The sequence below is a fragment of the Pleurodeles waltl genome, chromosome 3_2 (assembly GCF_031143425.1).
Source record: "Pleurodeles waltl isolate 20211129_DDA chromosome 3_2, aPleWal1.hap1.20221129, whole genome shotgun sequence".
Classification (NCBI taxonomy): domain Eukaryota; kingdom Metazoa; phylum Chordata; class Amphibia; order Caudata; family Salamandridae; genus Pleurodeles; species Pleurodeles waltl.
Genome location: NC_090441.1, coordinates 42151572 through 42177038, shown reverse-complemented (window position 1 = coordinate 42177038; position 25467 = coordinate 42151572). Strand labels below are relative to the sequence as shown.

At 44.4% G+C, this 25467-nt stretch overlaps 1 protein-coding gene across 1 annotated transcript in view; it reads left to right on the top strand.

Moving 5' to 3' along the window:
• LOC138286436 (zinc finger protein interacting with ribonucleoprotein K-like) overlaps positions 1 to 25467 on the top strand; it is a 96611-nt gene that overhangs the window by 36436 nt on the left and 34708 nt on the right. The window contains exon 7 of the mRNA XM_069226697.1: positions 3352 to 3441. Within this exon, the coding sequence (XP_069082798.1) occupies positions 3352 to 3441 (90 nt within the window). The remainder of the gene's footprint in view (positions 1 to 3351; positions 3442 to 25467) is intronic.

Sequence of the window (25467 nt, the reverse complement as noted above, 5' to 3'; positions counted from 1 at the left end):
GACGATTCCACGCTTGCTTCATCTCTAACAACCATCTCTTCCGTAGAATCTCGCAATGGTCAGCATTCAAAGCACTTGCTCTCCCAGATCTGCCCGATATACTCCAGTCCCTCAAAGCCACTTCTTATGAAGATGATGTCTTACAACTGTTTTTCATGAGAGTTTTCTCTGGGGATGCCCTCTTACCCCTATTTAGCGTTGTCAGTGCCTCTATCACTTAAGGCATCTTCCCAGAAGCTCTCATGTTAGGCCTGACCACCACAATCCTAATGAAAACTAAACTAGACACTGATGACTGGCCCATCGCTCACCTACGATTGTTCAGCAAGGTCTTTGAAAAAGCAGTCTCTGTTCAACTTAAAGATCCCATCCGTACTATCACCTGCATGACTACCTGTCTGGCTTTAGATCAAACTGCAGCACAGCAACCGCCACCCTACACATCATAGACTATGCCTTCTTGACACTGTAGATAAAGATGACCCTTGCTTCCTGATATTGCTGGGCCTCTTAGCTGCCTTTGACGTAGTCGACCATCCTATCATCTTATGCACCCTCAAATCGCAAATGGTATTTACTGGTGGTGTCATTTAATGGTTCTCCTCCTACTTATCCATCCGACATCAGTTTGTTCATTTGGGCACCTCCAGGCCACAAAAGATCCCTATAAGGAGCCCCACAGAGATCCATACTGGCCCTTATTATCTTCAACCTTTTCCTAGAGCCACTTGGTGCTCTGCTTGCAGAAAACAGCATCAAGGTTCACCAATATACCGATGATACACACTTCTGTTTGAAAGTCTCCACTGTTTTAGACATCCAATGCCTCAAACACTGCTTGCCTATCATACAGACCTGGATGTCCACCATCTACCCGAATCTCAACCCAGGCAACACAGAATTCCTGTTATTTGCCATGAACAAGAAACAAGATACAGTACAAACCTGAGTGAGTGGCATGAACCTTGACGGCTTCGAACCTGAACCCTCATCGAATGCCAAACCATTTGGATTCATCCTGGACACCAACCTCTCTTTCAGGGAACACATTGCCACAAAAACAAAGATGGCCTGGTACCAGCTCTCCTTTGTATAGAACGTCAAACTGTTTATTCCAGAAAATGACTTCAATACTGTTGATTAAGCCCTTTTATTCTTGAATCTAGATGGTGGTAATGCCCTACTCGACTCCACATTCAAACCTGTTATGGGAATCCTACACTCCACAGCACATCTTACCCAGATCCTGAAGAAATTTGGTCACATTCAGTACTGGTCATACAACCTCCACTCTGATGGAACTTCATTCCCCCCCCCAGTCCCCCTTGCCGGCCTGCACTATCTTCAAAATTATCTGCATAATTTCCAAAGTCATCACAACCAGTACCCTCGCTTATTTTGCAGACAAGATTGCCATCTCTGGTGGTTCTCAGCACACCCGCAGACACCATCAGACTGCAGACTAAGAAGTATAGATAAAATACAGGACAATATGCCTCTTCCAAAGATTCTCCCAGCATCTGAAACAACATCCCTTTATCGCCTGGGATGCTCAAGTGGTGCTCCAAATTAGGAAGGAATCAAAGACTCACCTCTTTAAAGAACACTGTGGCCCTGATTTTGACTTGTAGACCGCCGAAGTCCCGTCAGCCACAAGACTGCCAGTGGTGGCAGTCATCCGACTGCCATATTAGGACTGCTAATTTGGGCAGAGAGCTCCCAGCAGCCATACTAGCAGTTGGCGGTGCAGTGGAGGTTGCTCCGCTGGCACCGCCACGTCACACGTCAACATAACACTGCCACCCCTATTACGACTAAGTAGTAGGTGTGGCGGCGTGTTGGCGGGGCTCTGGCAGCAGAGCAAGCGCCATGGACCCTGTTCCTCCTGGACGACCACCGTGACCACCAGGTAAGGTGATCGACTGACAGGGGAGGGGGAGGGGGGGTGTTGAGTGTTGTGTGCGTGAATGGGTGTGTGTGTGTGTGAATGGAGGGGGTAGGGGATGTTGTGTGTGTTTGTGTGTCTGTGTATGCAAGTGTATGTGTGCATGTGTGAATGCATGTATGCAGGGGGTGGGAGGGTGTTGTGGCCGTGTGTGCATGTGTGTGTGAATGAGTGTGCATGTATGTGTGCGTGTATGTCGGTATGTGTGATGTGTGCCTGCGTGGATGTACAGGGTGGGGGTTTGGAATGGGGATCGGGGTGGGGGTGTCACGGCTTGGTGTGGTGGGGGGCTTCAGATGAGTTGAGAGGAGGGGCCTACATGGCAGGGGGGTTGGGTAGTCCTGTAGTGGCGACAGGAACAGGAATGAGCATTCCTGTCGCCTGTATCGTTACCACCAGGGATTCCGTGGCGGTGCTACCGCCACAGAATCCTTGGTGTTAAGGATGCACAAAATACCTTGGGCGGTGTTAGGTGGACTGCCGGGTCGAAGGTGGTCTACCTTCGGCCAGGCGGTCCTACCACCCTGGCGGTACAGGTGGCGAACTGGCTGCAATACAGCCAGTTTACTACCATTGTCAAAATTTGGCGGTCTTGCACCGCCACGCTGTTGGCAGTCTGGCCGCCACCACCGGCGTGGTTGTGCAGGTCCGCCTGGGTCATAATGACCCCCCTATATCACAATACATTGTGTCAATAATTCAGTTTCCTATCCTATTCTCGTTGACTTTAAGCATGCCTTTGACCATGTACACCACTCCTCTGCCTTTTGGCTAGGTCTGCACTATAGAAATACTGTATACTGACATACATACATGATCAAGTTTCACACACTTAACCACAGCTGAACTAATCATAATGGTTTAGTGGGCACTGGCGAAGATCTGACCCATCCATGGAGATGGAGAAAAGAACTGACACACTGAATTTCTGTTATCATTTATTTACTGTAGTATGTCAGTAGCTGAGGAGCCATTTGGGGTCTGCAATTCCCCCACCCTCTCTAAATATATCTTTCTGTATTCCTTTTGTTGTGCAGAGATTTAAGTGACTGATTCATAGCTGGGAGCCCTCTTGTGTTTTCTTTCCTGTGTAAAGGTCACCCACTCCATGCAATATCATTTGATTATATTTATATACTAGGGCTATCCATCTATCTATTGGTTCCGTGTCTGTTGTTCTATTGTTCCTCTGTCAGACATCTCTAAGCAGTTTGGAATGATGTTAGGTAATTTATATTGAAAAATCAGTTACAATCTAGGGTTCAGATTGATTCTTTCAAATACTTATGAATATCCCCTCACAGTTTCCTACATTTGGAACTTCATTTTAGTTGTGCTTCAGTGTTTTGTTTCCTACGCATAAAATACAATATACAGTAAAAATGTCTTTTCATCTTTTACACCAGAAAGTCTATTTCAGAACACTGAGGAAGAGACACATTTGAGGAACATCCATGATGTGGAAAACGAGGATAGAAGCATCTATCTAAACCAAGGTACAATTAAAGAATTCCAAAGTGGTCCATTGAAGCACACACACAGGTTTTACTTCTCGGATAATGTTTTTTATAGGTTTTCCTCCATGGTAAACTTGTTTGTATTAGGTAGCCGGTAACTCTTACTGAGTTTCTATGGCCCTGATTAAAAGTTGAGCTGAAAGGAATTCCTGTGTGGAATTCAATTCCACACAATTGTAAGTGGTCCAGTGGTTCCTACATTCAGATATCCCAGTGGAGGAACATTGGACCCTACTTCACTAAATGGAAATTCTGGCCAGTAAAATCCAATTGGGAAAGGGCTGCATGACATCCCCCACCTGTATCCCGACCCCCACCTGACCTTCAGCCAAGACAGAGGGAGGCTGCCTGAAAACATCTTCTCCTCCTCAATACAGTCTCTCTCCTACTCTCCCGCCTTTACCACACCTGACTCCGTAGACATCACAGACATTTACCACCTACTCAGAAGAGAATCTGGGAAAAACGGTTTCATGCTTTTATTCCTCATTCCCAGATGGTTTAACTCAAAATTGCAGGAGTTCCATGTGGAGATTCTGGCTGGCATTGGTAATTGTGGCTGCCCCAGGTCTCCTCATGAAATTCCCCATTACTTGTAATTGACTCCATTTTTGGTTTCATGCTGATGGCCACCTGTGATTGAATAATTTCATTTAGTTCCATAATCCTTCCAGTAATGTGACTCCCCATTAAAGCATTTTGTGATCCTCTGCATGATATTTCAACCCATTACCCCTTTTCAGATTCCTGCCCACCCTCAGTTTTTCACCTTTTCCACTAGAGACTCTTCTTATAGGAAAATTGATTGGAAATTTACATGCACAAGTTTTGGAATGAAGTATGTTGAACACTTGTGGACACAAATTAAGTGAGTTAAAATGCCAAACAACAAATCAAGGAAGTACCGCTGGAATTGAGGGAACCCATGCCATATGTTGCAGCTGATCTTTAGATCCATTGAATAGATAAAGAAAGACAGCTCAAGTAATAATTGTCACATCACATTGGTAATTATGCACACTCTCGCAACTAGAAGCTGCTGAGGACTTTATTTAGAATTTGGTGGAAGGACAGTCATAAACATATTCAATATGTTCCTCTGTATTACAAGCTAATTTTAGCCAATGGCGTTTTTAATACTTTGGACGGGATATCTTCCATTATTTGACAGAGGAACCGGTCTGTCAAACTCTAAATAAGGTCCTAGGACTGTGATTTCTCACAAATTATCCCTTCACATTAATAGAGGTGAGACAAATGTTTCTTCCTTTCTCGTCCCCATCTCGCTGGAACTCCCAAAGACACAATAATCTAGTTGCACACAAAATCAACATTTTAAAGTGCAAGTGTACCTTCTTTGATGTCCTAATATTGGAGAGATCAACAGTAGAGCGTCCACAACTAAACTCTCAAAGACTTCCAGACACCGCATCTTGATTTACTTTGTCCTGCCACATACTGGACCCCATGATCAGCCATACTGTATATTTGATTCCTTATAGATTTTACTGGGTGTTTACCCTGGGAAGATGATGCTGGCTACCCTCACTTCAAGGAATCAGTGTTAATGTTGCATCTACAAAATGCAGAGAGAAGACTGTCCTCTTGCATGGATGGCCTTCTCCCCTTTGGCTATTGTCACTCTGGCTGAGAAAACTCTCTCTTTATTTCTCACTTTTATTACTAGCTAACTCAGAGCTGATATCATGATTTTGCTTTCTCCTGACCTCCAGAGTGGTGACCGAATGTTGCTAGATCAATACTGTGACATGCTTCATCAGTCTGTGCATTGAAGGAGAATGAGTCTTACTTTTGGTTGTACGGGGAGGAGGTTTGGGGAGGAGTGGAGGTGTGTGTATGTGTGTGTGTGTGTGCTCTTGTTCCATGATCATGGTTTAGGTTGTGAAGTGTATATATGCTTTATCCTGATCCCATTACCATGTGTGTATGGTAGTAATTTAATTTAGTTTGTGTGTGGAAATGCACGAGTCTGTGCCCACTTATTCTGTGTGTTCTTTTTAATGTAAACATATATGTAATGTAAATATATTTTGGTTTACTAGATGAATGGTGTGTTTATGGCACCACCTATATGTATTCATCCATGCGCATTTAGGGGAGCCTTGCATAGTCGTGTTTGTGTGTTTGTGTGTTTGTGTGCATCTCTCCATCACTTCTCGTATCTTATGAGGGAGTTAAGTTTTTTGTTCTGTAGTTACGAAATTGAAAATCATCCTGAGCGTCCCTCATGTAGATTATGTATCTGAGAGCACAATAGAAGCATGGGCAGTCATATGCTGTTTTTCAGTATTGCACCTTTTCATTATGAAGACCATCTGGCTCATTTCCAGTGATGTGGCGAGGAGTAGGCTTTACAAGCAAGTGTCGTTCTGTGTGGAATACTGCTTGTTGCTCAGCATGATGTGTTGAAAGCAGTGTTATTTTACGTTTGTGTTGGGCTAGTGGGAGTTGGGTAGGTGTCTTGTTTATTGAGCCTTCTACAACAGCTGGTTCTCTTATCTGTGTTCCCTGTTGGTGGAAGCCCCTGTTGTCATGTGTTTCATATTGGTTCCAGTCCCTCTTGGAGTGCCAAGTAAATTAATCTTTTTAGCTCATTGTGACTGTCATTCTATGTTTTCTGTTTTCTGTTAACTGTTATTGTTTTTAACGTGGTGGTGCCAGGAATAGTATATTTCCAATTCTTTCTCCACAGCTTCACTTTGGTGTGTTTTCTGGTCCTCATTGCCCCTGTGCTGTGCAGTGCCTATCTATGAAGATATGAATTTGCAATCCATCAACATAATCAAGGGAAGCCTTTAGGTTTCTCTTATTGGAAGGCCACCTCTATGATCCTGGGTGTCAGTGTGCTATGACGGGGAAGGAGTTGGTTTGTCCTCCTTGACCAGTGGACAAGACACGTTGGCACAACACTATGGCCCACAACTTTAACTTTGGCGGTAAATTCCGCCTACCACCGCGGTGACGGACGCGAAAAGACCGTCGCCCCAGCTAGCATCTGTCTGCCATAATATGACCACAGACGGATTTCAGCCACAAGAAGGGCGGAAATCCGGCTGTGGCCATGCTGGCGAACGGTGTTAAGGTGGCGCTGCTACCACCAGCAGCACCACGCCAGTAGACCGCTGTCAGCGGTATTATGAAAAATAATACAGCCTGGCTGTGTACTGCTGGCAGTAGCAGCGTCCCTTCTCGTCCCCTGCGGGAAGACCCCCTGGATTCAGGTAAGTTGGGTTTCCGACAGGGGAGGGAGGTGGGGGGTGTTGACTGTGCATGAATGTGTTGTGTGTGTGTGTGCGTGCATGCGCATGAGTGTGTAGTGTTGCTTGCTTGTGTGTGTGTACGTGTGAGACTGCGTGTATGAATGCAAATGTCAATGCATGTCTGCGTGTAAGTTGGGATGTATGTACGGATGTGGGCGTGAATGAATGGATGCATACGTGTATGAATGCGTGTATGCCTGTGTGAGTGAGTGTGTGAATGCGTGGTGTGTGCCTGCGAGTGTGCGTGTATGGGGGGAATGGGTGGGGGGTGGGGGTAGTATGGGGAGTGTTGGGGGGTGGGCCTCCTACCAGTGACAGGCCTACCACCTACCGCCATGGTTTTCGTGGCGTTATGAACGTAACGCCACAAAAACCATGGCGGTAGGCAGGGTCATAATTCCGCCGGTGGGACAGTAGGGGTCGCCAGGTTGGAGATAGTTATCTCCAGCCCAGCGGCTGCTACTGCCATGTCGGTCCGTGTGGTACATTGGCGGGTTGGCTTCGGCTAACCAGCCAATGTCATAATGTGGTGGTATGTGTACTACCGCTACATTTCCACCGACTACCGGGGTCATAGTGACCCGCTGTGTGCTTTCAGGAGCATGCAGTCAGAACACTGTTTCCCAAGTTGAGGTCCTCTGATCTATTGTTACATTCATGGTAGCCCGACCTTTTCTTTATGTCCACCTCCTGCATTTTATTGCTTTTTTGTCTTTCTGTATGCACACTCATGGTCTTTTCGCCATGTCAACATTTTGAACCAGATACATAAAAAGGCCGTTAGGCGATTGCATGATGGGGTAAGGCTACAGGATGGATTGTGTGTATTATTCCTATCAGTACACAGTTTATCCCCAAGTAAAAGCCATACCCGGACCAGTTCCTGAATCATACAAAGTTCCATGGGTTCTGTCTTGGTACTTCCATTCACCAGGCTTTTTCTGTTAATTACAGCCTCCCATGACCATTTTTGCTACTTTATCTCACTACGAGTAAGCCACGCATGAGTCAAGCAAACTAAAATGCCAGTAGTATAAGGTTAAGCAGAGCCAGTTAGATAAGACTTGCCTGTTCATCATGGATACAAGATGCCTGGCACAAGTGCACATTGTACAATTTCTCACAGACATTTTCCAAAAATAGCATTTTGCTTGTCCAAATCTGGAAATCACAGTTCTTTATTAAATTTCCCAACCTCTCATGTAGTTCTCATTCATTCCTTTTTATTTGCATCATAGGTCAAGCTAGACCTTTGAAATAACCAGCTAAAACCTCTAAAGAAAATCCACAATTTATTAACAACATTACAGATTCACTGACCAGGCCTTAGTTTAGTTAAGTGAATCATATGGAATTGCACTACTCACTGTTTTCCCCAGGTCTTTCCTACTCCCACTACTAGGCAACATGAGTGCAGCTGAGGCTCCCCTTGTCACTGTAGCCACAAGATTTGATCACATCACCTCCTAGTCATTCTATTTTTTTCACACCTTACTGTATCCATTATGATGCTTTCCATCTAAAAACACTTATCAAACTACTTACTGATTTCTGGAGATCAACCAGTCAACAAAAAACAAATTAGTCCTGTGTTTGAACACTAATAGCTTCCTTACAAATAAAGCTGTTGTGCATCCCTTCTTTGGAAATGGCTGCAATAGCCTGAGCTCACTCTTAACTGAAATGTATATCAACTCTATCTTTTTGCATTACCTCTAGTACTCAAAACACTCCGTTTTCAAAAGCATCTCCCCAGGTATCAGTTGTACATACCCCACACAACTCTGTTTGCTAAAACACAAATTTCCCCTGTATACTTCTCGTCTACCTTTGATTTACACTCTATATCACATATCTCTCAATGAACACAAATTAGTGATACCATTTCAAAATGGAATTCATACAGGCTCCTCTTCACTGCCTGCCCCATTAATCTCCTAAATTTGGAAATTGGAATTGCATTTATGTAGCACTTACTGCCCCTTACAAGATGAAGTGATTTACGGTGAGTAGCACAGCACTCAGGAGCCCAACGTTGGGGTCAAGCATTGCTAAATGGATTTAGTCTTGTGCTCTCAAAGAAATTATTCCATGTATTTACTCTAGTTTCTTAGGTATGATCATTAGAGAGGATTCTGTGGGAAGTAAACGGTTGATGGTAAGAATATATATCGTTGGGTTGCAGGGGCTATAGAGAGATTATGTTAGGCATTCAATTTAGAGTACTGTGTGTGTGTCTGCTAGAAGGCCATGGCTCGACCCGCAAAAAGACCTCCGGTGACCAAGCAACAACTTCGGCACAGAGAAAGGCCACGCCACCGAAGCCTTCGGACTCGAGCCAAAGCACTGGCTCCGAAACAGGCAAACACTGACCCATCGAGTAAAAGCCTCAAAAATTGCTTTCGGAGCCGAGGCCAACATCCACTCCCGGGCTTTCAATTCCGAGAAAACCAGCTTCAGAGCCGAAAAGAAGCAGCTACACAGAAGAGCATGGACTTTCGAAACAACTTAAAGAAAGCCATAGATTTTCGGAGGAACTCCCACAAATGGAGGACATTGATGAAAGGCAGGCCAGAATTCATATTCATAAAGACACTGGCAAGATTATAACTGCACCTCCTCTGAAGACTAAGAGGAAGCTAGCCTTTCAAGGACAATTGGACACTGATCAGCCACCAGCTAAAGTGTGAAGGCCTAAGCAAAAATCTCCACCTCCACAATTTTCCACCTCATCAGTCTCCTCCTCATTGTCATCACCTGCTTGTCTCTCCACCTACTACTCCTACACCTGCACAGTCTCCTGTACATTCTGTAGATTCACAACAGGACAATGTCGATCCATGGGATATCTATGATCCAGATCCCATTCCGGATAACAGCCCAGATTGCGATCCTTCCAAACCATCACCACCAGAAGATAGCACTGCATACACTCAAGTTCTGGCTAGGGCGGCATCATACCACAATGTCGCCATGCACACTGAGCCTTTTGAGGATGATTTTCTCTTTAATACATTATCCTCCACTCACACTACTTACCAGTCCCTTCCCATGCTTCCAGGCATGTTAAAGCACACACATCAAATATTTCAAGAGCCAGTCAAGGCCAGGATCATCACTCCCAGAGTGGAGAAAAAATATACCGCCTCCCTATGACCCGGCATTTATTACTCAACAACTGCCTCCTGATTCAGTAGTTGTGTGTGCAGCAAGGAAAATGGCCAACTCTCAGTCATCTGGTGATGCACCACCACCAGACAAGGAGAGCAGAAAATGTGATGCTGCTGGCAAAAGACTAGCATCGCAAGCACCCAATCAATGGAGAATAGCCAACTCCCAAGCACTACTGGCTAGGTATGATAAGGCCCACTGGGACAAGATGAAAGATATTATCCAGCATCTCCCCAAAGACCAACAAAAGAGGGCACAGCAAATAGTCAAGGAAGGACAGACTATTAGTAACAACCAGATTAGATCAGCCCAAGACTCAGCAGACACAGCAGCTAGGACAATCAATACTGCTGTTACTATTCGGAGACACGCATGGCTTCGGTCGTCAGGGTTTAAGCCTGAAAGCCAGCAGGCTGTCCTTAATATGCCATTCAATGAGAAACAGCTTTTTGGCCCTGAAGTTGATAGGGCCATTGAAAAGATAAAGAAAGACTTAGACACCGCTAAAGCCATGGGTGCTCTGTATACTACACAATACAGAGGTTCATTTCGGAAACCTCAATACAGGGGTGGTTTTAGAGCACAAACACCTGAGGCATCCACCTCACAATCCAAATCATCTTACCAGCCTCAATACCAACGAGGTGGGTTTCGAGGAACTTATAAAGGCCAATTCCCCAGAGGTAGGGGAAAATATCAGCCAGCAAAACAAGCCTCACAGCCAAAACAGTGACTCGCTCTACCTCTTCCCTCATCACACTTCATCTGTGGGAGAAAGACTGCAAATGTTCCACAAATTTGGTTACCCATTACAACAGATAACTGGGTATTGTCTATTATCTGCAATGGTTACTGCATAGAATTGGCACAAATTCCCCCAGATATACCTGCAAAACCACACAAACTCTCCTTCCAACACATCTCCATACTGCAAGAAGAAGTACAGTCACTATTACTCAAACAAGCCATAGAGCTTGTACCACAATATCAGATTGCAACAGGGGTTTACTCCCTGTACTTCCTTATTCCCAAAAAAGATGGAACCTTGAAGCCAATACTAGATCTCAGGACTCTCAATCTTTACATCCTATCAGAACACTTTCACATGGTAACACTACAGGATGTAGTCCCACTGCTACAACAACAAGATTTAATGGCGACATTAGACCTCAAGGATGCATATTTTCACATACCCTTCCATCCAGCGCACAGAACAGGTTTGTAATACAGGGAAAACATTACCAGTTCAAAGTGTTACCCTTCGGGATAACAACAGCTCCCACAGTATTTACAAAATGCCTTGCGGTAGTTGCAGCCTACCTAAGAAGGCAACACATCCATGTCTTTCCATATCTGGATGATTGGCTAATAAAATCCAACTGTCATACACAGTGTCAAAACCATACACATTATGTAATACAAACCCTACACACTCTAGGGTTCTCTATAAACTACCAAAATTCTAACTTGCAACCTGCGCAAATTCAACAGTATTTAGGAGCCACACTAAATACGCAAACAGCACTTGCAAGCCCAAGTCCACAAAGGGTACAAACATTCCACAATGTATTAGCACAAATTCAGTCATACCAACAGTACACAGTCAAATTTGTAATTAAACTGTTGGGCATGATGGCATCATGCATCGTCATTGTCCCAAATGCAAGATTAAACATACAGCCCTTCCAACAGTGCCTTGCAAAACAATGGTCACAGGCACACGGTCAACTTCAAGATCTAGTGTTGATAGACCCCCAAACACGCATATCACTTCAGTGGGGGAATTGCACAAATTTAAACAAAGGGCGGCCATTTCAAGACCCTGTGCCTCAAACCACACTTACAATAGATGCATCAGTGATTGGATGGGGAGCACACCTCAACAATCACAACATTCAAGGACAATGGGACACCAAACACAAACAACTTCACATAAATCACCTAGAATTGCTAGCACTCGGAGCCTTTCAACCTCTTCTCGTTCACAAACACATTCTTATCAAAACAGACAACATGACTACAATGTATTACCTAAAAAACAAAGAGGGACCCACTCATCGCAACTGTCCCTTCTAGCACAAAAGATTTGGCATTGGGCAATACACAACAACATTCACCTGGTGTGATGCTATTAATTGTGTTTGACCAATGACTTTGTGTTTCACCACTTCGCATATTAGTTGCTCAATGTTCACCAGTAGCACATTATGGGGGTCATTTTGACCTCAGCGGTCTTTTTTGAAGACCGCAGAGGGACCGACGTGCGAAAGACCGCCATTGGTGGCGGTTTGCCGCTCGGCCTATTATGACCGTTGGCAGCTCTCCGTCCTTTTACGGACGGAGAGCCGACAACAGCCATACTGGCGGGAGGCGGGGAAGTGGAGGTTGACCCACCTCCACCGCCACGCCAACAGAACACCGCCCAGCGAATCACGTCCTGTGATTCGCCGTGGCGGTGTTCTGTTGGCGGTGTGGTGTCGGTGGAGCTGCCCCCATGGCTCCCGTCCCCTCCCAGAGGATCGTTAGACCAGGTAAGTTGATCGTCCGTGAGGGGAGGGGGGTGAGCGGGTGTTGTGTGGTTGCATGGGGGTGTGCGTGTGTGTATGTAGAGGGGATGTGTGAGTGCGGGTATGCCTGCGGGGGTGTTGTGTGTATGGGAATGAGTGCGTGTATGTCTGTGGGTATGTCTGTATGGATGTGTGCGTGTATGTTTGAATGTGGGTGTGCGTGTCTGACTGTGTGTGTGGATGTAGGCATGTATGTCGGTGTGTGTGCGTGTAAGTATGTAGGTGGTGCCTGCGTGTGTGTCGTGTGGGTATGGGTGAAGTGATGTTGGGGGTCGGGGTGGGGAGGGGGGCCCTGCCACCTTTGGGCGGTGGTGGGGGGGTAGGGGAGGGAGTCGGGGTGGGAGAGACCCCTATCAGTGCCAGGGAAGGTATTCCCTGGCACTGATAGTGCTTACCGCCATGGATTTCATGGCGGTTCAAACTGCTGGAAATCCACGGCGGTAAGCCGGGTCCAAATACCGCTGGCGGTATAGTGACGGCCGCCGGGCTGGAGACCCAGGTCTCCAGCCCGGCAGTCGTCTCCGCCCTGGCGGGCTGAACGGAGATCCGGCGGATGACCATGGCGGTAACCGCCATGGTCATAATTCCACAGAGTGAGACCGCCAGCCTGTTGGCGGTCTTACCGCCGGTTCTCCTCCTTCCGCCAGGGTTGTAATGACCCCCTAAATGTTTTGTTCAGTTTAGCTTCCTATTGGCTTTAACATTGAGTTAGCCATTACATTCTGTATTCAGTTTAGCCGCCTATTGGCTTTGACATGGCATTAGCCATTGCATTCTGTATTCAGTTCAGCTGCCTATTGGCTTTGACATGACATTAGCTATTACATTTTGTATTCAGCTCAGCTGCCTATTGGCTTTGACATGGCATTAGACATCACATTCTGTATTCAGTTTAGCTGCCTATTGGCTTTGACATGACATTAGACATTACATTTGATATTTAGATTAGGTGCCTATTGGCTTTAACGTAGGGTTAGGCATTGCAGTTGAGACATTACAGATGTCTGTGTTTTTCCAAGCTGTGTTTTTCCACAAGATGGACCAAGCTGTTTTCTTCACACCAGACCTTAGCTGATAAGAGCACGTAGATTTTGTGTTTACCTCGCAATCCAGTCTGAGAGCGAGTGAGCTAAGGAGAATTGGCCGCTGTCCAAGGTTCTTTGGCTCTCACACTGAGTTTGCTTTTAAGGATGACTCTGGGCTATGGTGAGTTAGATTTGAATCTGCTTGACTTCAGACTGGAACTAGACGTCAGTTGCCCGTCTCCCGTTAGGTTAGAGAATCTCTTTCTCGCAGTTGACCAGAGTCATCAACTTGCAGACCCCAGAAAGATGAAGCTGAATATAGGCCCTACTTGCCCATACGGTGATGAATTTTGACTTTTATGCTTTGCTGTGCAGTTATGCTATAAATGTCTTCACCTATATTTGCTGTGTACATTGCAACTGAGAAGTACTTTGATACATTTTACTTTCATTGCTGCAACTACATTTAAACCTGTGCTTCCAATCTACTAATTTCGTCTCTCAGGAACGTGTGGGTGGGGGAGAATTAACAACAATAAATGTCTTCTTTAAACTCAGAAGTGCATTCCAGAGAGGTTCTGTAAGTTCGGATATGAGATAAGTGGGAAAGCAGAACACCTGGTAGCACAATACATTCCAGGGATACACAACCAATTAGCAGATGTTCTCAGCCGAGATCATCAACAAACACACGAGTGGGAAATTCATCCCCAAGTGCTTCAGACATACTTTCATCACTGGGGAACGCCAGACATTGGCCCTCATTATGACCCTGGCGGTGTTGCACCGCCAGGGCCAACGGGGGCGGGAGCACCGCCGACAGGCCGGCGGTGCTCCCTTGGGCATTCTGACCGTGGCGCTTTGGCCGCGGTCAGAAATGGAAAACCGGCGGTCTCCCGCCGGTTTTCCGTTGCCCATTTGAATCCCCCATGGCGGCGCAGCTCGCTGCGCCGCCATGGGGGATTCTGACACCCCCTACCGCCATCCTGTTCCTGGCGGTTCGCCCGCCAGGAACAGGATGGCGGTAGGGGGTGTTGCGGGGCCCCTGGGGGCCCCTGCAGTGCCCATGCCAATGGCATGGGCACTGCAGGGGCCCCCGTAAGAGGGCCCGCTAGTATTTCACTGTCTGCATAGCAGACAGTGAAATACGCGACGGGTGCAGTAGCACCCGTCGCACCTTCCCACTCCGCCGGCTCGATTACGAGCCGGCTTCATGGTGGGAAGGTCGTTTTCCCCTGGGCTGGCGGGCGGCCTTTCGGCGGCCGCCCGCCAGCCCAGGGGAAAAGTCAAAATACCTGCCGCGATCTTGCGACCGCGGTACGGTATTTTGACGGCGGGACTTTGGCGGGCGGCCTCCGCCGCCCGCCAAGGTCCGAATGAGGGCCATAGACCTATTCGCCACCAGCTAAAACGCAAAATGCTGAAACTTCGCATCCAGGTTCCCACACCCTCTATCCAAGGGCAATGCTCTATGGATCAACTGGTCAGGGATATTTGCTTACGCTTTTCCCCCCTCTCCTGCTCATTCCATTTCTAGTCAACAAACTGCGTCAAAACAAACACAAACTCATACTTATAGCACCTATGTGGGCACGTCAACCCTGGTACACAACACTGTTAGATCTGTCAGTAGTACCACACATCAAACTCCCCAACAGACCAGATCTGTTAATACAAAACAAACAACAAATCAGGCATCCAAATCCAGCAATACTCAATCTAGCGATTTGGCTCCTGAAGTCTTAGGGGGTCATTCTGACCCTGGCGGTAAAATCCACCAGGGCCAACGACCGCGGGAGCACCGCCAACAGGCTGGCGGTGCTCCCTTGGGCATTCTGACCGCGGCGGTACAGCCGCGGTCAGAAACGGAAAACTGGCGGTGTACCGCCGGTTTTCCGCTGCCCTGGGGAATCCTCCATAGCGGCGCAGCTTGCTGCGCCACCATGGGGATTCCGACCCCCATACCGCCATCCTGTTCCTGGCGGTTTTGGCCGCCAGGAAGAGAATGGCGGTATGGGGTGTCGTGGGGCCCCTGCAGTGCCCATGCCAATGGCATGGGCACTGCAGGGGCCCCCGTAACAGGGCCCCACAAAGATTTTCAGTGTCTGCCATGCAGACACTGAAAATCGCGACGGGTGCAACTGCACCCGTCGCACCCCTTCCACTCCGCCAGCTCCATTCGGAGCCGGCATCCTCATGGAAGGGTGTTTCCCGCTGGGCTGGCGGGCGGCCTTCTGGCGGTCGCCCGCCAGCCCAGCGGGAAACTCAGAATTACCGCGACGGTCTTTTGACCGCGCAGCGGTATTCTGCCGGCGGGACTTTGGCGGGCGGCCTCCGCCGCCCGCCAAAGTCAGAATGACCCCCTTAGAGTTTGGATATCTATATCTTCCAACAGAGTGTATGGAAGTAATTAAACAAGCTAGAAAACCCACTACCAGGCAGTGTTATGCGAACAAATGGAAAAGGTTTGTGTTTTACTGTCAGTCTAAACAGATTGCCCCTCTTTCAGCATCATTACAAGACATTGTAGGTTACTTGCTTCATCTGCAAAAAGCAAATTTAGCCTTCTCGTCCATCAAAATACATCTCACTGCTATTTCAGCGTATTTGCAAAATATACAACACACCTCTCTATTTAGAGTCCCAGTTATTTCCTTCATGGAAGGACTAAAACGCATCATACCACCAAGACACCCCCAGTGCCTTCGTGGAATCTAAATATTGTACTCACGCGACTCATGGGTCCACCATTTGAACCTATGCATTCATGTCAGATTCAACATGGAACATGGAACATGGAAAGTTGCATTCCTAGTTGCAATTACTTCATTAAGGAGAGTTAGTGAAATCCAAGCTTTCACTATTGAACAACCCTTCATACAAGTACACAAACATAAAGTGGTACTTCGGACAAACCCAACGTTTCTACCAAAGGTGATATCACCGTTTCATATCAATCAAACAGTGGAAATCCCAGTCTTCTTCCCACAGCCAAACTCAGTAGCAGAAAGAGCGCTGCATACATTGGACATTGAAAGAGCTATAATGTATTACATTGATAGAACTAAATCATTTAGGAAAACCAAACAGTTATTTGTGGCGTTCCAGAAACGACATACTGGTAATCCTATCTCAAAACAAGGACTAGCTATGTGGATAGTAAAATGCATTCAAACATGTTACCTAGAAGCTAAAAGGCAGCTATTAGTAACACCAAAAACACATTCCACCAGGAAAAAAGGAGCAACAGTGGCATTTTTAGGAAATATACCAATGACAGAAATCTGTAAAGCAGCCACTTGGTCAACTCCCCATACATTTACCAAGCATTACTGTATAAATGTGTTAGCAACACAACAGGCCACAGTAGGACAGGCTGTACTAAGAGCACTATTTCAAACAACTTGAACTCCTACAGGCTGACCACCGCTTATGGTAGGTAAAACTGCTTTGTAGTCTATGCATAGCATGTGTATCTGCAGCTACACATGCCATTGAACGGAAAATGTCACTCAGTGTACATCTGTTCGTGGCATGTTCCGCTGCAGATTCACTTGCACCCTCTCTCCTCCCCGGGAGCTTGTAGCCGTTTAAGTGAAAACATTCATTTGTACATATGTAAATATATCTCTAGTCCATTTGCATGCACATCTCTTTTCTTTATACTCTGTCACTCCTACCTTACCCTCTGCGGGAAAGCAATCTAACATGGAGTCGATGCCCATGCGCAATAGAGCCGAAGAGGAGGAGTTACTCTATCCCGTAACTCGAAAATACTTCTTCGAAGAAAAACAACTTGTAACACTCCGAGCCCAACACTAGATGGCAGGACTATGCATAGCATGTGAATCTGCAGCGGAACATGCCACGAACAGATGTACACTGGGTAAGTGACATTTTCCATATATATATATATATATATATATATATATATATGACATTGTATCTATAAACAAAGAATTAGAGGATAGACCGGAACAAGATGATATTGGAAAATTTAAAAATGAAATGTCAAACAGATTAATGAAACATGAGGAAGATATAAAGAGGAGGAAACAATACAAGTTTCAAAGAGACTGTGACGATTATGCCAGTGGCAGAACTCTAACATATAATCGTAAATTTGATGTAGAGATTGGGAAATTACAAGTAACTCAGACTTGGCTCAAAACAGTGCACTAATACATGAAAAAGACAACAACACTGGGACTGATACGGATACGTTGGCAACCTCGGACACTTCTGGAAGTGATAACAGTCAAAAGTCAAACACTTTTTTTTTTTAAATCAATACAGATGGTTGAGGAGGATTTGACGAGTGATACGGGAATTCTCCATATCAAAAAACAGAGGCATGGGTTTCAATAAAAAAAAAGGAAGAGGACAACAAGGAGTAAACAGAGGAGACAGAGGATCAGACAAAGGAAATGGAAACAGTGGCACAAGACCATTGGGGCAAGTGGCAGATGTAAACAGAAGCCCCCTGGTGCAACCATGATGGATCCTGAAATGATGGATAGAACAATTGTGAATTTATCCAACAGACAACTTATGAATTGGGGAAAACTTGTCTTATGTTTAGGATTGTCTTTCTGTCCCTTATGTGGGTTCAACTATGCTGGTACTAGGATCGATTTGTTCATGTACATTAAAAAATTTAAATTGTCCAAATGGCATCATTTGAAAACTACTCCAACTAATAAGGGAAGGATTACCTGGACAGATTCAGTGGCAGATAATTTGGCAGTTAGGGATTTTGAGGTTTTGTTAACCTTATATGATTTAGAAAACGAGTCTGAAGGAACAGTGACGGTTTCAAGGAATATTAATGAGTTACTTAATATCTTAGATATTACACATGATGATCCATTTCCCCCTCTTCCACTTTCTGTCCAAATATGCCACATGACAAGATAGACATTTTTCATGAAATTGTGACCAGGGGCCTTAAAAAGTTGAGAAGAAAAACATTGTATAAATATGAGAACACACATTTGACTCTGTTACAATTTGAAGCTATTGAGTTCCTAGCCAAAGATGCAGGTGTAATTATCTGTCCCTCAGATAAGGATGGCAGTGTTGTAGATCTAAACAGAGAGATGTATATCAAGGAGGCTCAGAGAAAAACTAATGGTCAATACTTTTTATTATAAGGTGAACAAATCTACCTATATTGACAGCATTGTTTCTCTTTGGGATAAACTGACAACTTGGAAAGACAAAGGAATAATCAGTTGGGAGGAGTACTATGTCTTGAAGAACTAATATCCCAATTTACCAACCTTATATTTACTCCCAAAGGTACACAAAGATTCCAAAAATCTTCCAAGAAGACCTATAGTCTCTTCCAGGGAGAGTACCACAGAAAATTTGTCTAAGTATGTTGACGAGATATTGAGAGACTTCGTACAAGATCTTCCATCATATGTTAAAGATACTAAGGATTTGCTGAGCAAGCTAAATGGGATTCTTGGGAACAAGGTTTTTCCTTTATGACCCTAGATGTTAGCTCTTTATATGTGATTATTGACCATGAACTAGGTTTATCTGCTGTTAAACACTTTTTGGTAGCGAGACCAGTTAGATTTTGGGACCATACCACCATGATAATTGATATGATGATGCATTGTTTGAAAAATAATATTTTTCTGTTCAATGCGAGTTATATCAACAGATCCGCGGGACCGCGATGGGCACTTGTTTTCCCCCCAGCTTTACAAATCTTTTCTTAGGCTGGTGGGAGGAACAGATGTTCACTGATGATAACCTTACGAACTACATAGAACAAGTAGTTCTATGGCTCAGATATATGGATGACCTCTTTATAATCTGGAACGGTCCTGAAAACAGTGCTAAGGATTTTGTTGACTGTTTAAATAGAAATCTGTGGAATTTGGTATTCACACATAATTTAAGTAAAACTAAGATTGAGTATCTTGATATCACGGTTGAGGCTATTGATGGGGAGGTACATACCTGCCTTTTCAGAAAGCCCACAGAAGAGAACAGTATTCTACATGCAGAAAGTGGTAATCCGGATAATTTAAAGTGGAGTATTCCATATGGTGAACTCTTTAGGGCAAAATGAAATTGTAGCACTAAAACCACATTCAAGGAAGAACAAGAAAACATGATAGGTTCAGAGAACGAGGTTATCCGATGTAGGTGTTGGAGAAAGCTGTAAAACGTGCCTCCCAAATTTGCTGAGACACTATACCTTTTGACAGCAAAAAATCATCTACTATAGAAACCACTAAAAGAGTCATCTTTGGAAACAATACTAACTCTAGGGAAATTAGCCAGATACTAAACAGACATTGGGGGATACTCAGAAATGACACTATCATTGGAAGGGAAATAAGGGTTAGACCATCTATTACATACAAGAAAACTAGATCTTTGAGAGATTTCTTGATACAGAATGAAATTACCCTGACTAAGGAGATTGGTAATTTTGACCTCTAAGGATTATTTACCTTGTGGATTTTGCAAGGCTTGTAGAAACAGTTCCAGTATGAGTGAATATTGTATTCTATTGGAATTGTATTGTAATAGTATTTATATAACGCTTACTACCCCTGACGAGGCGCAAAAGCACTTTTCGCCGAGTAGCACGCTACTTCGGAACCCAACAAGAATTAGTAATGGATTAGTATCGGGAAATGTGAGTACAGTTTTAGTGTTATTATGAGTTAATTTGAGACGCAGATATGAGAGTTTGATAGTTAGATTGACTGGAGTAATGGAGGTGTGGAGAAGGAAAGAAATCCAGAAGTGTTATTTGGGAGTATATCCCTCATTCAAGAGTCTGTGGAAGGGTTAGGGAGATCATAGTAGCAGGGTGAGATAAATGAGGGAGAGTTTAGTAGGGTTGTTTGGGAGGTCATGGTAGTAGAGTGAGGTTTGGTGAGTTAGATGTGGAAGCGGAGGGAAGAGCTTAGGCAGAGTTATTTAGGAGATGAAAGTAGTAGCATGGATTTGGGATGAGTCAGAGTGGGAATGGAGGATAGATTGATAGAGACATGACATATGATGATGGGTAGATAAGTGTGATAAGATGAGAGCAGGGATTCATAGTTATCTAGTATAACAACCCACCCAGGAGCCATGCAATGACCCACGAACATGCCAAGCACAGAACAACATACACATACACACATGAATACACACACATATGCACACATAGATGTACATACAATACATAATTAGAACCATGGGTAAATATACTTAGTCAAACAGGTTTAAAGAGTGTGTGTGTATTTTATTATGACATAGTAGCAATGCATATTTTCTAAAGAACTATACATAACTAGAAATAGACACATCAGAAAAAGAATTTATCAACATAGACCTATGCAGTCCATAGTTGTTTGAATATGGTGGTTATGAAGGAAAGAACCAACTCTTGAGTAGTTTTCTAAAGACAAGAAAGTTATCTGTGGCTCTTTTAGTTGGGGGTAATGAATTCCATAGTTTGGCTGCTTGAATGGAGAAGGATGTACCAACAATAGTCTTTTTCTTGTATGGCGGTGTTCTAAGGAGGGGTGCCAATCTTGAGCAGAGGTTTCTTTGTTGGATGTATTTGGTTATTTTGTTTCTGATAAAAAGTGGTCCTGTTCCATTTATAGCTTTGTGGATGATACAAAGCAGCTTGAAAGTGGATCTTCTGGCAATGGGTAACCAGTGTAATGCTCTCAGGGCAATGAGATGTGGGCTTGCGGCTTTACATGTAATAATAGCCTGGCTGCGGAGTGCTGAATACGTTGTAGTTTTTTCATAATAGATAGAGATGATCCATGGTAGAGGCCATTGGCATAATCCAGTTTGGATAGTATATACTGTAGTGAGGGAGAAAAAAAGTAAGAAAAGGCAATTTCTTACTTGTAGTTCCCAATAGGTGATATATATTCTCCTATGTCCTTGTTCTCTTAGATATGTTGGGAGTACTGTATGTGCACTTTGAAAGAGAGTACAGCAACATCAGAGAGCCATTGATCATGGGGATGCGAAATACACAGTGGCTAGACATTTTCAGGAGAAACATGGTGGCGACCGTAGTAAACTCTCTTTTTTTGCCATAGAACAGAGTGCATGTAATCCAAAAGGAGACAATCAATCAATCAAGGCATTTATAGAGCGCGCTACTCACCCGTGAGGGTCTCAAGGCTCTGGGGGGGGTACTGCTGCTCAAAGAGCCAAGTCTTGAGGCGCTTCCTGAAGGCGAGGTGGTCCTGGGTGGTTCTTAGGTGAGCGGGAAGGGAGTTCCATGTCTTGGCTGCCAGGTAAGAGAAGGATTTACCTCCAGTGGTGGTTCTGGGGATACGAGGGATGGTGGCGAGAGCAAGGCTGGCTGAGCGAAGAGGCGTCTGTTGAGGTATTCGGGCCCTTTTTGTGGAGGGCTTTGTGTGTGTCGGTGAGGAGCCTGAAGGTGATCCTTTTATTGACGGGGAGCCAGTGCAGGTGTTTCAGGTGGGCGGATATGTGGCTGTGGCGCGATATGTCGAGGATGAGGCAGGTGGAGGCGTTCTGTATGCGCTGAAGACGATTCTGTAGCTTTGCGGTGGTTCCTGCGTATAGGGTGTTTCCGTAGTCCAGGCGGCTTGTGACGAGGGCGTGGGTAACAGTTTTTCTAGTTTCGGCGGGGATCCAGCGGAAGATTTTTCGGAGCATGCGAAGGGTGTGGAAGCAAGAAGACGAGACAGCATTGACTTGCTTGGTCATGGTGAGGAGGGGGTCCAGGATGAATCCGAGGTTGCGTGCGTGGTCTGAGGGGGTTGGTGCGGTGCCCAGGGCAGTGGGCCACCAAAAGTCGTTCCAGGCGGACGGGGGGTGTCCGAGGATGAGGACCTCCGTCTTGTCTTTGCTTGTCTTGACTTTGCGATTGAAACAAAGAGGATCGGAACTAATCATTGACCTTGAGTCCGGGGGGTTTAAACATGGATGAGGAAATTAATATTCATCTCCATCATTGATGGTTGTCGCGATCTTTAGTGATAATCAAATTTTGATCCTTCTCTTTCTGTATATGGGTTTATGAGTTTTCTGGATATACAGATTCCTGTACTCTGCTATTGGTGTTGAAAGAATTCTAAGGTATACATATTTTGAAGACACCATATTACTATTTGTCCTTCGGTTTCACTCTTTCTTCTCCCTATATTGGAAGAATTTAAAGGGTTTCTTGAATTTGCATCTCTAGGATATTTTGTATTTCATTTTTTTTTCTTTTTCCTTCTTTTGAATTAGGAACACAAACAAACATTTTTAAATGAAATTATGAACAGGGGTTGTGAGCATTTAGTAAATGTGACACAATTGAGTGGTATGCACATTTTGATGAAATGTGCCCATTTGGACCAGAATCAGAGGTAGACAGACATCAAAGCGGATTATACTATATACATATAGGTGATTAATCGTGACATTGTTTGAGGTGTCAACAATGAGTTCTTTTGGAACCTGGGTGATGATTTTTGATGAACATTTGAATTAAATTAGAGACCGTAATCACAACATTGGGTGTTACCAAATATTCATTGCTTATACGTCACACAGTGCCACTTACTTTGAATATATGACCATCATTAACATCATGGTATGATTTGATCCAAATAAATTTTGCCTATTTTAGGCTTGATTGAGAGATGCTAATTTAGATTTGAGACCGACTAATTATTTATGTATAATGGTTATTTTTCATACATGCACTAGTGGATTTAAACAATGATAAAGATATTGGTTATTCAATAACAATTTTTTTTTAAGTTACATTATATCGGGCCCTTATATTTGTTTGCATACATTACTGTTAGTAACAATGTTGTACAATTAACAACAGATGACATTTGCCCACTTTGAGCTTGATTGTGGGATGGTATTACACGTTTTAGATTGATTGATATGATGATCTAATATGACTCGATTTGGGGTATTGGTAATGCATTTGATTTGGAATAGCAGTTCTGGTAGTATGATGTCAAATTAGTCACTCAGTATGGATGTAACAAGCGGGTTCAAACAATGACAAATAATACTGGTTGCTTTTTAATGATAATTGCCTTTATAAGTTATATCATGTCATTCAATATGTTTATATATAGGACTACGTTGTAATTTTGAGACACGGTCTGAAGTATTTTAGTGCACACGTTTTGCTTTTCGTTTGGTGTATAGTTTGTGTCAACAGGAGCACTCAAAGATGGCGATGATGCACATATGTACTGTTTGTTTTTTTATGTTTATTATGAGTATTTGATGGATTGCAAAGTACACATGGGTCATGTGATCAAGGCCGCAGTGACTGCCGAAATGCGTCTTGTGGATTAAATTCTTCTATATATACACACACATATGCATACATATAACACTTACTGGCTCTTGCCAGTAGGTTGTTATAGTTAGGACCTACTTTCTATAGGAAAAGTGTTTTTTGTTTTGCAAATACCTTAGGCACCATTTGACGAATCTTCACAAAATTCCTGAATTAGTACGATACTCAGTTAAGCTGCTGTCTTGAAAGTTTCAGGATGATTCGTGTGGACCAAAAAAAAAAAGGGGGGGGGCACAAAATGCTTTTTCCCCTTGCAGTTTCCCACAGGGATTTTAGACATGCCTACAGCCTGGACCACTGAACGGAGTTAAACAAATTTGGCAGAAAATCTTGGTCCTGAAAGCACCCTTTTTTATTTGGTGTAAATCCATTCAATAATTTTTGTGATAATAAAATAAAACCAAATGTATATCTAGAGGCACAAACCCTTCGTGAATTTCCCCTGATCTGACCAGGAAGTGTTGGCAGCCATTTTTGGACTCAGACTCAGCCAAGTCCCAAACAAAAAGATGAAAAAAAGAAAAGTGGGCTGGGTAGGAATACCCTGACCCTGTAGCCTTGGTTCTGGGTACACCTGGGACCCTGTCAGGGTGAAAAAGCATTGTACTTTTTTGTGCAAAATTGCAGCAGATTTGCGCCACTGCTGCAAAAAAAAAAGGTGATCCTTTTATTGACGGGGAGCCAGTGCAGGTGTTTCAGGTGGGCGGATATGTGGCTGTGGCGCGATATGTCGAGGATGAGGCAGGTGGAGGCGTTCTGTATGCGCTGAAGACGATTCTGTAGCTTTGCGGTGGTTCCTGCGTTTAGGGTGTTTCCGTAGTCCAGGCGGCTTGTGACGAGGGCGTGGGTAACAGTTTTTCTAGTTTCGGCGGGGATCCAGCGGAAGATTTTTCGGAGCATGCGAAGGGTGTGGAAGCAAGAAGACGAGACAGCATTGACTTGCTTGGTCATGGTGAGGAGGAGGTCCAGGATGAATCCGAGGTTGCGTGCGTGGTCTGAGGGGGTTGGTGCGGTGCCCAGGGCAGTGGGCCACCAAAAGTCGTTCCAGGCGGACGGGGAGTGTCCGAGGATGAGGACCTCCGTCTTGTCTTTGCTTGTCTTGACTTTGCGATTGAAACAAAGAGGATCGGAACTAATCATTGACCTTGAGTCCGGGGGGTTTAAACATGGATGAGGAAATTAATATTCATCTCCATCATTGATGGTTGTCGCGATCTTTAGTGATAATCAAATTTTGATCCTTCTCTTTCTGTATATGGGTTTATGAGTTACGATACTCAGTTAAGCTGCTGTCTTGAAAGTTTCAGGATGATTCGTGTGGACCAAAAAAAAAAAGGGGGGGGGGCCCAAAATGCTTTTTCCCCTTGCAGTTTCCTACAGGGATTTTAGACATGCCTACAGCCTGGACCACTGAACGGAGTTAAACAAATTTGGAAGAAAATCTTGGTCCTGAAAGCACCCTTTTTTATTTGGTGTAAATCCATTCAGTAGTTTTTGTGATAATAAAATAAAACCAAATGTGTATATCTAGAGGCACAAACCCTTCGTGAATTTCCCCTGATCTGACCAGCAAGTGTTGGCAGCCATTTTTGGACTCAGACTCAGCCAAGTCCCAAACAAAAAGATGAAAA